Source organism: Camelina sativa, chromosome 1 (genome assembly GCF_030686135.1).
Source record: "Camelina sativa cultivar CO46 ecotype springtype chromosome 1, ASM3068613v1".
Classification (NCBI taxonomy): Eukaryota; Viridiplantae; Streptophyta; class Magnoliopsida; order Brassicales; family Brassicaceae; genus Camelina; species Camelina sativa.
This window is the reverse complement of record NC_141880.1, coordinates 25,845,790-25,859,654: the sequence shown is the minus strand read 5'-3', so window position 1 is coordinate 25,859,654 and position 13,865 is coordinate 25,845,790. Positions and strand designations below refer to the sequence as shown.

General features: G+C 32.2%; 1 protein-coding gene and 1 pseudogene across 2 annotated transcripts; one reads left to right on the top strand and one right to left on the bottom strand.

The window, feature by feature from the left end:
- Window positions 1–2,504: 2,504 nt before the first annotated feature.
- Window positions 2,505–5,671, bottom strand: LOC104710884 (phenylacetaldehyde synthase-like). 2 transcript variants are annotated; one of them, XM_087462636.1, is made up of 13 exons: window positions 5,513–5,671; window positions 5,303–5,435; window positions 4,990–5,062; window positions 4,669–4,899; window positions 4,403–4,566; window positions 4,186–4,326; window positions 4,045–4,104; window positions 3,781–3,945; window positions 3,637–3,693; window positions 3,470–3,534; window positions 3,248–3,371; window positions 3,026–3,163; window positions 2,505–2,933 (listed from the first exon to the last, which is right to left on the bottom strand). In XM_087462636.1, coding segments are annotated over exons 1-13 (1,473 nt in total). In that variant the 5' UTR covers window positions 5,515–5,671; the 3' UTR covers window positions 2,505–2,813. The 2 variants fall into 2 exon arrangements, with proteins under 2 accessions (XP_087318762.1, XP_087318764.1); XM_087462638.1 differs by having other exon boundaries at window positions 3,470–3,525; window positions 5,513–5,650.
- A 5,049-nt stretch (window positions 5,672–10,720) lies between these two features.
- LOC147950371 (uncharacterized) lies at window positions 10,721–11,652 on the top strand (annotated as a pseudogene).
- The last annotated feature ends 2,213 nt before the right edge of the window (window positions 11,653–13,865 follow it).

Sequence of the window (13,865 nt, the reverse complement as noted above, 5' to 3'; positions counted from 1 at the left end):
TTTAGAAAAGTTCACAAAATCACTAATTCAAATTTCTTTGTAAAATTGTAAAAAGTATTTTGTTCATCAATGGTTTAAATCAGGAAAACAATTATACTCTCATATCAATTAATTTTCCTAAGATAATAATTCTAGGTGATCAATCAAGAACTATTGTGAAGAACAACCAAAGATGAAGATCATAAAAGATTAAGAACCCTAAAAATCACAGATCTAATAAATCATAAAAACCCTATGAAAAACCCTAAACTTAACAAGCAAACTACTCAGACATGTTTAATGAAGAACAAATCATAATTCTGAATAATAAGCAATTGAAATTAAAAGAGTAAAGAGGGAGTTTATGAATTCTTCTCTCAAAGTAGTTCAGATTCTCTCTCTCTCAAAAGCTCTCAAAATCTCACAGAGTTGCAGAAAAATAAAACTTGCTAGAATAAAACTTAAGGGTTTTCTAAAACCCAAAAACACTATATATATGTCCTAAAACACGTCAGGGATTTGTGTTGCAAATATGGAAAACTTCAGGCAACTTTGTAAAACTTCCAAATCTGTGATTCTTCATCGCTGAATAGGGTGTCGACCGATGCTCTTGAGTGGTGTCGATCGATTCCCTTGTTTTGATCCGAGTCCAAATTGATTCTTCGATATTTATGCTCCAAAATGATCCAAATTGCTCCACTTTGCTCCTTTTGTGCCAAAGTTGTAGAAAACCTGCAAAGACTCAAAAACATCCTAGAAAACAAATCAAAAGACTATAAAAGACTCTTAATATCATGGTTAAAAACCATAATATATCACGTGGCTAAGAAGGCCTTCACAAAGCTCTCTCCAAGGTTTTATGGTCCATTCCAGATAATGGCTCGTATTGGTACGGTGTCATATCGATTAAAATCTTACTTGTCAAGTAGGCCATTGCGACAAACGCTTGGACTCACATATCAAAGAAGAAAGGTCATTGCGGCAAAGGCTTAGTTTTAATGTTTCCTTTTCTATGATACGTAAGGTTTTGATAGTTTTCGTTTTAGTCTTTGCTTATGTCGGTTTATAGAGATCTATATAAAGATCTCTACAACATCAATAAGAAGGAACTTCCAAGCATTAACCTTATTCTCAGAGAGAGACTAGGGTTAAGGGAAGCTTTAGCTTTTACGTTCTCTATTTTCCTAAGCCACGTAAGCTACTCACCACGGGTCATGTTACTAGAACTGCATCGAAGGCACATGCTCGTAACATAGCACCAATCAATCTAGCTATGTAACCCGAACTTAGTGTTCCCAGAACAACATAATAAGAAGCATATGCAAGGGTCTACAATCTTACCTCGACATTGGTGCGACAAACATTCTAGGGTTAGCAACAACACGAGGGGGATCTTTCCTCCTTCCATCACCCGATCCAATATTAACTTCCATACATTCGATCATTCTTTGTAGATTTAAGGTTTTACAGAGAGATTAAACTAAGATCTAGGGTTTTAAGGAACTAGTGGTTTCAAATAAGCTTACCGTACAATTTAGGGTAAGGATATCATTTCTCTCTAACTCTGATTGCCTTTCTTTTTCCTTATGGTAGAGACAACAGATTGACGACGGTGGCTAGGGCTCGGACGTGGGTGATAGGGTTTTAGTTTTTCTTTATAGTTTTTTTATTTGTGACTATAAAATTAAAATTAAGGGGATTAGCTATCTATTTATAAGGATACTAATATATTAGGTTTTTCCTTTTTTCTAACGGGTTTTAAAGTTTTTCCTCTTTTTTAACGGGTTTTAAAGTTTTTCTTAACCAAAAGGCTTTGTTAAACAATTAGTAATTTTCACTAAGGGGTCTTAACGGGCTGGCAAAGATTATATTTTTTAAAACTGAGCCTTTTTTCCTTTAAACAAACCGGGCTTACCTACATATTTGGACCCGGAACGTTACAAATACGAAAATGATGGAGATGGAAATTTGTAACTTTGAACCGTTATTGTGTGTAAAATCATGGAGATTGTGAAAATACGAACCTGGATTAGAGCAGCTTAACAAAGTGAAAGTCTAGATTTTTACAACACCTTGTCTCTAGAAACATCGTGAACCAGCGGAAAGATCATTTGTCTATATATATCTAAAAAAATTGATGAGAAATTAAGTGTACTATATTGTTGGGAAGTGAATTTGCACCCGCCTATCATCGATTTAATTTTAACATTAATCATTTAAAATTGGTTAGCTTAGTTTTAATGATAGTGATTCAAATTATTTATTTATTTTCTAATAAATGGTGGAACTTTTTTAAGACAAACAAACAGATGCAATCCGTTTCATTTGTCTATTTCATAGCCAAATACAGTAATGTTGTGCTTTTAGCCGATATCTATCATATATAGCTGTTTTCAAACTATGGGACTTGTGGTGTTGACAGCTACTCACTTGAATAAAGATATAAAATGCAAAAATTACAAGTTTACATGGGATTTCTGTGTAATTTTTCAAAAAAAATTTGTTCTCTATTTTCTCGCATGGTATAAAACGTCTAACAATATTTTCATTGCTTACATTAACCACAACAGATACAAACAAAATAGATAAAGATACAATAGATAAAGAGGATAAAATACACACAATCACACAAGACTACCTTACTAAAGTTTGTTTACAGAAATCAAACCAAAGGTGATAAATCTCTGACTTTAGCAAGTTTTGTTTTTTTTTTTTTTTTATAAATTTAATATCAAATCAGATTAAACCAAACCAAACCCAACTCAACCCAAATGCTCTGGTTTGTTGGCAAGACCCGATTTATTACTCGAGTTTATTTTTTAATTATCTTATATTTACTTGTGAAGCAAGAAAGATGCTTCATCCTGAATAACGTTCCACGCCTCTTTCACGTGCTTCTCCTCCGTCAATGGTGCTCCTATGGCGCAACGTAGAACGATTTTTCCTGACAAAGCCTGTTTCCCAAGTAACACAAATACATTTAAATTGATTCATTAACAACATTATTCAGCTAGATCAAGAACACGAAGAAAGACTAGTCACTTACCGTGTGAGAAATGAAGAGCTTCCCTGAAGAGTTCACTGCGTCTAGGAGTTTGCGGTTTTGGTTATTACACTTCTTTTCATCGTTTTTTGCAGGCACAAGGCGGAAACAGACAAGAGAAAAGATCCGAGGTGTGACAATCTGCAAACGAGAATAATTACTTATTCACCTTTACTTACTAAAATCTTTTTCTAATTAAAGAGTTTTAGAGATTTTAACAGTTACCTCAAAGTTAGGATCTTCAGAGACAAGTTGTTCGAAATCTTTAGCGAGTTTGATATGGTTTCTTATATAATTCTTCAAGGCCTCAGATCCATAGAGCCGTAAAACCATCCATAGTTTCAATGATCTGTCAATAAAAAAAAAAAAAAAAAAACACAGATTATATCTATGCAAAATGTTCTTCTTACAAGACTTTAAATTTAAATATCTCTGAAAGCAAAGAACCTGAAACTTCGTCCTAGAGGGATTTGCCAATCTTTGAAATCAACAACCAAGTTTGCCTGAGAGGCCTAGCCAATTTTTTTTTTTAATTAAGAGTATATCAAGGCTACTAATCAGTCTAATAGACTCAAATAAGAAAGATTTGTGGTAACAAAACATTTCTTATACACCTTGTTTTTGAGATACTCCGGATTTGTTGAAAGAGCTTCAGTGAGAGAATCTTGATCCTGTTTTCCAACTATTAATCATTTTCTTATGTACACGAAGATAGATAGAAAGGAGAAAGGTGAGATTAAAAGGGCAACTATATATACCTTCACCCAAAGTAGTGAACAATCGAAATTAGTAAGGAACCATTTGTGAGCACTCATGCTAAAAGAGTCTGTAGTTTCCACACCGTCGATGTAATGTCGGTACTCTGGACATATACAAGCACTTCCAGCATAAGCTGCATCTACGTGAAACCACATGTCATTCCTCTGAGAAACGTAGCAAGAGAAATAGCATCAGTTCTATATATATGCCATAATAAGTGGTCTCAATGAAGCAGCTTTTTTGAAAATGTGAAAATAACTAACGTTAGCGATCTTTCCCAATTCAGCCAATGGATCAATGGCGGCTGAAGAAGTGGTTCCAACCTGGAATATAACAAATGAAGTTTTCAGAGGACATGCTTCAAGTATCAAGAGGGTAAGTAATTAACATGCGCTACTTCTTACAGTAGCACATAAGAAGAATGGAATCAATCCAGCTTCAAGATCTTGAGAAACAGCTTCTTGAAGCAATCCTGGACGCAGAGCGTAGTTTGTAGAGGCGTCGGTTTCCAGAACCCTGCAGTTCTCTGGATGGATTCCAACAATCTATCAACAATAGAAATTAAGTTAGCTTCGTGCTACAAAAATATCTTTTGAGTACTACAAATATGAAAAATATCACCTGGCAGGTCTTTTGAAACGCTGAATGAGTCTGGTCAGAGGAGTAGACAACAAGCTTCTCAAGCGCGTTTTGCCCAACGTTTCTTAAAACCTTGTTGCGTGCAGCAATCAGAACAACAAGAATAGCTTCACTAGTTGACCCTTGTATTACTCCACCTCCATTTCCTACAATACAACTCAAGCCCACACTTATTAGGTCTTATATATATATATATATAAGCAAACAAGCTTAATTAATTTGTATGTATAATTATTGCTATCAAGTACCTTTGGATAGAAACTGCTCGGGTAGGTTGAGAAGTTTTGCAAGCCAATCAAGAACGATCATCTCGAGCTCGGTGGCAGCTGGAGAAGTTATCCAACTGAAACCCATAATTCCAAGACCAGCACTCATCATGTCACCCAAGAACCCGGCAACACTGCTGTTGGCAGGGTAATAAGCAAAGAAACTCGGGCTTTGCCAATGCGTTACTCCAGGCAATATCTTCGCCCGAACATCTGCCAAAAGAAACTCAAACCAAATCAAGTTTAGACTTATCTACGTACTACTCTCAACCAAAACTGTAAGGGGGAATTCAGTTATCTCACCATCAAGAACTTGCTCCATCGTTTCAGGGTGGTCTGGTGCGATATCAGGCAAAAGCTTATGAAGATAACCAGGCTGCATCGATACAAGTAATATATTAAACAATTGTGAACAAATGAAACCAGAGATTTTTTAAACACACAAAAAGAAAAACTTGGTATAGTCTCCGCTTTCACTTCAAACAAGACCAGTGTAAAGATTTTGTTTGTTGGCTAAAGAACTTGTTTGTTGTTGTAACAAGATACAATGTGAAGATTAATTAAGCTACTAGATTGGAACTCATCAAAGGATAAGAGGAAAACAAGTCGAAATGACCTGAACTTGGCTAAGAACAGGGAAACTTTCGATGGTTTTGTAATAATCGGCAATGAAATCGATCAGTCGATGTCCGTATTCTCTGAGTTGCTCTGAGTCCATCGGCTTCAACACGTTCCTGCTTTCATTCCCCCTGAAGAAAAACCAAAAACTAAGACAAGTGTCGTCTGAAAATATGAGAAAACGTTATTAATTCATTCAGTGACTCACATTTTGTTTTGGTCTTGCGTCGTTTTGGATTGGTGGTTTATGCCTCAAGAGCTTTCTGAATTGCTGTTAGGTTTCACTTGGAGTAAGATACTTATTTATAGGACCAGACTTTAAAACGTATGCAAGTTGTATTAAGACAATTTTATAAAGATTTTCCATGAAGAAAAAGAGACAAATCACATACTCGCCAGGTATTTATTATTGTAACCTAACCACCTAAATCTTTATCAATTTAAAGGACAATAATGAATGAGAAATTTGATTATACATAAGAACGTTCAGACCAATGAAATTTACTTACTACCAAAAAAAGATATGAAATTGTAATAAGGAACCACTTAAATAAATAAGGCTCTTATACGCAGTGGTTGCGGGAGTTTGTAAGCAGGCGATTGTGGTTTCGAACACTGGTTTAGCGCGGTTAAAAACATGTGCGATTGTGGGAGTTTTATTACTGATCAGTGGGAAACTAATGGTTTAATAAAAAACTATCAAATTAAATGTAATATAAAATTACTAGGTTTGGACCCGCACGTACGTGTAGGGTTATGTTTATAAACAGAATTAAATTTGTATATATAATCAATCTTATACTAATTGAAAATTTAGTTTGATATTTGGTCTGGTTTACCAATGTTTGAAAATTTAAAATAATAATGATTTCACCAATATCTTAAAATTTGGAACAATATAACGGTTGGACTGGTAACAAACTAAATCAAATAAATGATGTGTTAGATTATATTAAATTTGTGAACTATAAAATTGGATATATAACCGCTAACAGCGATGAAAACCCGTTTGAAACATATACAAATATTTAGGGATGGCCGTAACTCTCTTTTCGGTTTGTCATGTTCCATTATGTCCTACACCCGTTATCAAATTTTCGTTGCATAAGAGAAAGCATTCCCAATATGGGACATTCCAGATATGGGACAAATTTGCAATTGAAAGGGAGGGGACCAGACGAATACATAAATTCTCGAACTCCCGTATGAAATAAACATAAATATAATTCATAGTATATCTATATATCATATGTTTTAATAAAAATATTACAAAATTAATTGACTTCTTTATTCTTACTATTTTATATATGTTTCACCTATATTAGATTATGTTTTTTAAATATTTTTAACTGTTACAGAACATATTTTATGTATTTTTTATTTTTATTTTATTTTTGAACTTATGCTAATTCAATTGAAAATATTAAGAATTATTTATTTAGTATGTGTAAACATATTTATATAGTATAACGTCATTAACACAAATTTTTTTCATTTTGATTTATGAATATTTGGGTGTTTGAGTGTTAATCAATACTTTAAGATTTGGATTATAGATTTTTATACTATGAGTCATCGTTACCTTGAAAATTTCGTTAGCAATTCAAGGTAACCATGACTTAAAAGACTAGAAAAAAAATTCAAGGGGCTCATGTTATAAAATTTTACTGCCATGTGTGTTTTTTTGTTTTCTTTTCCATATACATCCTAAGTTATAGTGTCATTTTAATAAAGACTGTTAACATCATATATTTGGAAAAATAAGAAAATAATATAATTTAATACATACAACTGATTACAATATAGTCATGGAAGATTAATTGTACTTGTATAGTTTATTTATACGTACCCCTTGCTGGTTTCAAAAGTTAATTAATGTTAATGCAAAGCTCAACTACATACTCTAATAAGAATTTCCTACAGAGGTTACTTAAATAAATCTATAGAAAAACTGAAGAAAACAAACACTAATATAGTATTTTGTGACTTATCGGGTTCATATAAAAAATGTGGACTTTTGTTAAGCAATCAAATGTAATTTTCTTGTTTTGCAGATGCTATGTCAATTGGATGAACACCCGTTCATACCACAATCCTCCCTTATATACAATCTCTAGGTAGAAAAATATATGCTTTTGAAAAAGATCTTGATTTGTATATGCTTATATACACAACAAAAAATTATAAATTTAACAAATCATAAGAATCATAAATCATAAACTGGACATAGAATCATAAATCATAAACTGGACATAGAATCATAAATCATAAACTTAATACAAAGACACTTTTTTTTTTGCCAGAAACAAAGAGATACAAACAAAAATAGTGCTATATGTGAATGTTAGGTCGATTACTCTATTTATAAGCTCGAAAGAGTAAACATTTTTACCTTTATGTTTAAAACTAAAAAATCTATATAAAATCTTTTAAAAACTTATTTAGTTTTCAGTTAATGCATATACAATATGTTTGAATCTATATGGATAATTAGATTTGAATTTTGAATTAATTGTCTAGATTTTCCTATTAAACCAATGAGAGTAAATATATAAGGTTAGTTTTAGAAATAATCTCTAAATTTTAGAAATTTGGTAAATAATTACTGATTTTATTTCAAGATTTCTTAAAATAAATCATCTATTTAAATTTAAGTTAAGTTATTTTCAAAAATACTATTCGAAATTAATTAGATTCTTTGTTATGGAAATCTTGTTAAATAATAAGTTACATTTTTGGTATGTTATTAATTGCGAAAATCTCTTATTATTTTATAAAATTTTAATAACTATATAAATTCAAGGAATTATTAATAGAAAGAATTTCGTTTTTAATATAATATTTTAAATTTCATTTTGTAATCTTGTTGGCTTTAATTATTTTTTATAGTGACTGTATGTTCTAATTAAATTTAAGGAGAAAATCATTAGTTTAATATTTAATATAGAAAAATATTTGGAAAACTTAATATATTGAAAATTAATTATATATGATTTATATCCATATCAAAATATACATACGAAATCTATAACCAATTATAAAAATGTTAATCATTTATTTATTTAATAGTTGTTAGTTTGTTACCATTGTTTTAGGGAATACTAACTTTTTTTTTTGAAGGCAAATGGGTCTGTTTGGCAATATGAACATATGTTATGTTTCTTTTTCTTTTTAATCCCTAAGTGTTCTTTCCATTTAATAGTATAGATAAAAGAGTATAAAGACACCAAAAAACTATATTTATAAAAAAATATGAAATTTTTTGAACATGATTAATATAATGAGAAATCATAAATAATTATTGAATTCAAAAATCAAACAAATAAATTTATAGTGAAACACAAATAGTTAATATTGGGAAATTAAAATAAAAGAATGATTATTGTTTGAGAATTCACGTGAATATAATGATATATATTTCTCCAAAGACATTGCAGCTTCACATTTTTGTAAATAAATTGCAGATTCACATTTTTGCAGAAAAATTAGGAAACTGTGTTTTTGGCGAAAAAAAAATGAATGTAAAAAACTACTAATTGGCCAGATTTAATAAAGGAAACAACAAAACAAAAATAGGCTATTCATGGGTATATTTATTGGACACAATAGACCATCTTATATTATATAAAGTTGGGTTTTGAAAGTTAGTCATTAACAAGATTTTGATATGTGTCAAGTTATCAATCTGAGATTTTGACATGTGTAAATATTTAATAGGAAGAATTTGATTACAACAAAAATAAAATATTTTGTTTTAAAAAATATTAATAAAATTAAAAGATAATTATAAAAAAAATCAGAATTAAGAAAAAAGACAAAATTTTTTAAAATAATTATAAGGAGATTATATATATATATCATAAAATTCGAAATTATAATATTATTTACTTATTTTTAATTTTAAGTGATTAATTATTAAAAAAATAGAAAAAAGGATTAAGGAAAATATACTTTTAATTATTTATTCATAAATTTTGTACTCACTTCTATATAATCAAAGATCGCCTCATATTTAAATAATTTATTCAAAAACATTGCTTTCAACTTGGTTTAATTGGGAATATATTTTAATGGGAAGATAATTTTTTCTTATTTGCTTAAGCCAAAATTTTTCTTATTGATTTCAAAATTTTCTCTTTTTTCAGTTGGGAATAGGTAAGATTAATATGTTGACCAAAAAAAGATTAATATATGAGTCTTCTTTTTCTAATACTTTATTTTAAAATTTATTATAGTATTTTTAGATTGTTTTAATTTATATTTTAATCTTTGAATGATTTGGGATTCATATATTAACATGCTTATAATTTTCTATTGTTTCTTTAATTATGCCAAATTAATTTTCTTTCAATTTCTCAACCTTGATTGGTTGGTCATAAACCCTTTTTTTTTTTGCAAACATAATTGCTATCATTATTCATTCAATCCCAAAGGGAGATAACGAATAGAAGCTCATCAACCTAATGAATTGATAAAATAGGCTAATCAAACACAAGCGTACAACAAACATAGATAGATTGAAAAAAAAAAATCGTTGTTGATAGATCCATAGGAGCTCAAAGACTCTGACACCCTGGTTTGCGGAAATATTTAAAAGAATTGATATAGCCACATGCATCAGCAAAATGCACTTATTTTTTCAGTCAAGGGTCTTGAGAGAACTTCATGATGGGTGACCTTTGTGGAAGTGATTATCGAAATTGTGAGAGTGAGGACAAAACATAAGAAAATATCATTTGTTGATTTGTAAGGTCGGTAATCACTACAAGAAAACACGGTTTTTCCGACTAAAATCGGCGACTAAATGCGTAGTCGTTAAATTTAGCGACTATTTTGCGACGAATCATTTATAGTCGTGTATTAGTCGCTAGTTTGCGACAAAAATATTGAGTCGCTAGTTTGCGACAAAAATATTGAGTCGCTAGTTTGCGACAAAAATATTGAGTCGCTAAATTAGTCGCTAAATGGCGACTAAAAAGCGACGAAGTAAGGAAGTTGTAAATGTTGTCGCAAAATAGTCGCTGATTTAACGACTAATTGTGTAGTCGCTCGTGATGTCGTAAATTTGGAGCACATTAGTCGCTAATTTAGTGGCGGGTCGCAAAATTTTGTCGCACATTAGTCGCTAATTTAGTGACTGATTGTGTAGTTGCTGTTTTGTCGTAAATTTGGTGACTATTTTGCGACAAAAGTTTGCGACCCGCAGCATATGTCGCAAAATAGTCGCTAAAAGTTGGTTTAAAACACGTTTTTAGCAATCCGGAATAGGTGTACCTGTATTTGGTGACTACGTGATATTGTCACTTTTTAGTCGCTAAATATACCTATATAAACTGAGCTCACCAAACGTTTTTCTCACTCACAGAAACACACAAAGCAACACAAAAAAAAAACGAGATCATAGAGATTTATAATAATGTCAGGAAGTTACAATTATAGTAATTTCCGGGAGTGGATGTACAAGATGATCAATGAGGTGACGGGAAATTTTACAGAAGAGTTCAGAGCCGGGATGGAGCAGTTCATGCAATTTGCAAATAGCCAGCCTTTTGCACAAGAAAATGGGGGTAAGTTTTTTTGCCCTTGTAGTAGGTGCAAAAACGAGAAGCGTTTTCTAGGGACTAGAATTTGGAATCATCTTTTTAGTTATGGGTTTATGCCAGATTATTATGTTTGGTATAAGCATGGGGAAGAAATAAATATGGATATAGGAACGAGTACTGTTGATCCGACATTTATTAGTGGGAGTGAGGAAGTGGGTTATGTAGTAGAAGATAGATATGTGGATATGGTGAATGATGCATTTCCTTCTAATGTGGGTTTTGATGATAACTATCAATGGGATATGGGTTATAAGAGTGTAGAAGAACCAGAACTTAACCATTCAAAAAAATTCTATGACTTGTTAGAAGGTGCAAAAAATCCAATATATGATGGTTGTCGTGAAGGTCACTCACAATTATCTTTAGCTGCTAGAGCTATGCAAAATAAGGCAGATTATAATATGAGTGAAAAGTTAGTGGATTCAATATGTGAAATGTTGAGTGATTATTTACCAGAAGGAAACCAGGCTACGGGTTCTCATTACGAGACAGAGAAATTGATGCGCAATTTAGGACTCCCATATCATACAATTGATGTTTGTATAAACAATTGTATGTTATTCTGGAAAGATGACAAAAAGGAAGACAAATGTTTGTTTTGTGATGCACCAAGATGGAAGCCTAAGAATGACGGACGCAGAACCAAAGTACCATATAGTCGTATGTGGTACTTACCTATTGGTGATAGACTGAAGAGAATGTATCAGAGTCACAAGACTGCAGCAGCAATGTGATGGCATGCTGAGCACCAAGCAAAGGTGGGAGAAATGAGTCATCCATCTGATGGAGCGGAGTGGAAGTATTTTCAAGAACAAAATCCTCAATTTGCTGAAGAACTCCGTAACGTGTATCTGGGATTGTGTACTGATGGTTTCAATCCATTTGGGATGTCTCGTCACCATTCATTAAGATATTGACGCCATATAATCTAGCCCATGGTATGTGCATGGATACTGAGTACTTGTTTCTTACAATTCTAAATTCTGGTCCAAACGATCCGCGAGCTAGTCTTGATGTCTTTCTCCAACCTCTTATTGATGAGTTAAAAGAGTTGTGGTCTACTGGAGTCGATGCATACGATGTGTCCTTGGGCCAAAATTTCAACCTAAAAGCAGTACTGATGTGGATGATAAGCGACTTTCCTGCGTATGGCATGTTATCTGGATGGACAACACATAGTAAATTATCTTGCCCAGTTTGCATGGACGATATAAAGTCTTTTTATCTACCTAATGGAAGGAAGACATGTTGGTTTGATTGTCATCGGAGATTTCTTCCTCCTGATCATCCTCTGAGGAGGAATAAAAAAGACTTCCTAAAGAGAAAAGACGCTACAAGAGAGTATCCACCAGAGTCCTTGACCGGTGAGCAAGTTTATTCTGAGCAGTTGAATTCTGTAAATCCACCAAGAACCAAGGACGTCGGTGGAAATGGTCATGAAAGGAAGATGCATGGATATGGAAAGCACCATAACTGGCACAAGGAAAGCATTTTATGGTCGCTACCGTATTGGAAGGACCTTAATCTCCGACATAATATTGATGTGATGCATACAGAGAAGAAGTTTTTGGACAACATAATGTACACTCTTATGCGTGTGAAAGGTAAATCAAAAGATTCCGTCATGTCAAGATTGGATATAGCAAAGTTCTGTTCTCGGCCACACTTACATCTTGATAGTAGGGGTAAAGCACCTTTCCCGCCCTATACATTGACAGACAAAGCCAGAAAAAGCTTAGTGGAATGTGTGAAATACTCGGTTAAATTCCCAGATGGCTAGTCGGCAGACTTAGCTAGTTGTGTTGATATGGAAAATGGAAAGTTGTCAGGCATAAAGAGCCATGACTGCCATGTTTTCATGGAGCGGTTACTTCATCTTTGCAGAACTCCTTGACCGGAATGTCCACCTTGCGATATCAGGTATATTAATTAATTATTTAAAAAATTGTAACACGAAATAAGTATATATATATATATATATATATATATATATATATATATATATATATATGAAGTGAGTAAAGGTTTCTCCGTAATTAATGTGATGAAGTTTGAATAAATATAATATTGTAGGGGTTGGAGCATTATTCCGGGACTTATGCTCAAGAACTTTGCAAACAAGTCGATTTCAAATTCTAAAACAGAATATTGTTTTAATCCTTTACAATTTGGAAAAGATATTTCCACCATCCTTTTTTGATGTGATGGAGCACCTGCCTATACATCTTCCCTACGAAGCTGAACTGGGAGGCCCTGTCCAATATAGGTGGATGTTTCCTTTTGAAAGGGTTTTCAAAAAATTGAAAGGAAAAGCAAAGAACAAAAGATATGCGGCATGATCAATTGTTGAATCATATATCAATGACGAGATTGCTTATTTCTCTGAGCACTACTTTGCTGCGAACATACAAACAAAATCAAGGTGAGCAATTAAGAGTAACTATTTTTAAAGTGATATTTAATTTAATAGTCATAATAATTTTTTTTTTTTAACTTTATGGTCAGATTAACAAGATTTGATGAAGGTGAAGCGTTTCAATATCATGTCCCTGGAGTACCCTCTATATTTACTCAAGTTGGTCGTCCCAGTGGAGAAATGAATGAAATATGGCTTTCAGGTGATAACTATCGTTGCGCACACACATATGTTTTACGGAATTATGACTATTTTCAACCAATTGAGAGGTATATAATTAGTTACATGTCACAAATTAGTTACATTTTAAGATATCTAATTCCACTATATTTTCTCATATACATTTGTGGTGATCTGGTCTTTCTATATTTAGTATGTTCGAGGATTATATTTCGGCAAAATATCCAGGACTTAGCGAGAAAGAACTCTCCTTGAAAAGAGCTGATGAATATCATTCATGGGTTAAACAATATGTATGTTAAATAATTTTTCGTGATATACCTATTTTACTTATTGTTATTATTTAAAATAACGGGACTTAT

Bases quoted from the DNA above. Each gene is read 5' to 3' on its own strand.
- LOC104710884 (XM_087462636.1), bottom strand. The intron at 4,567-4,668 runs GTACTTGATAGC...GTTGTATTGTAG, and splicing joins CGAGCAGTTTCTATCCAAAG to GAAATGGAGGTGGAGTAATA. The intron at 4,327-4,402 runs GTGATATTTTTC...TATTGTTGATAG, and splicing joins CGTTTCAAAAGACCTGCCAG to ATTGTTGGAATCCATCCAGA.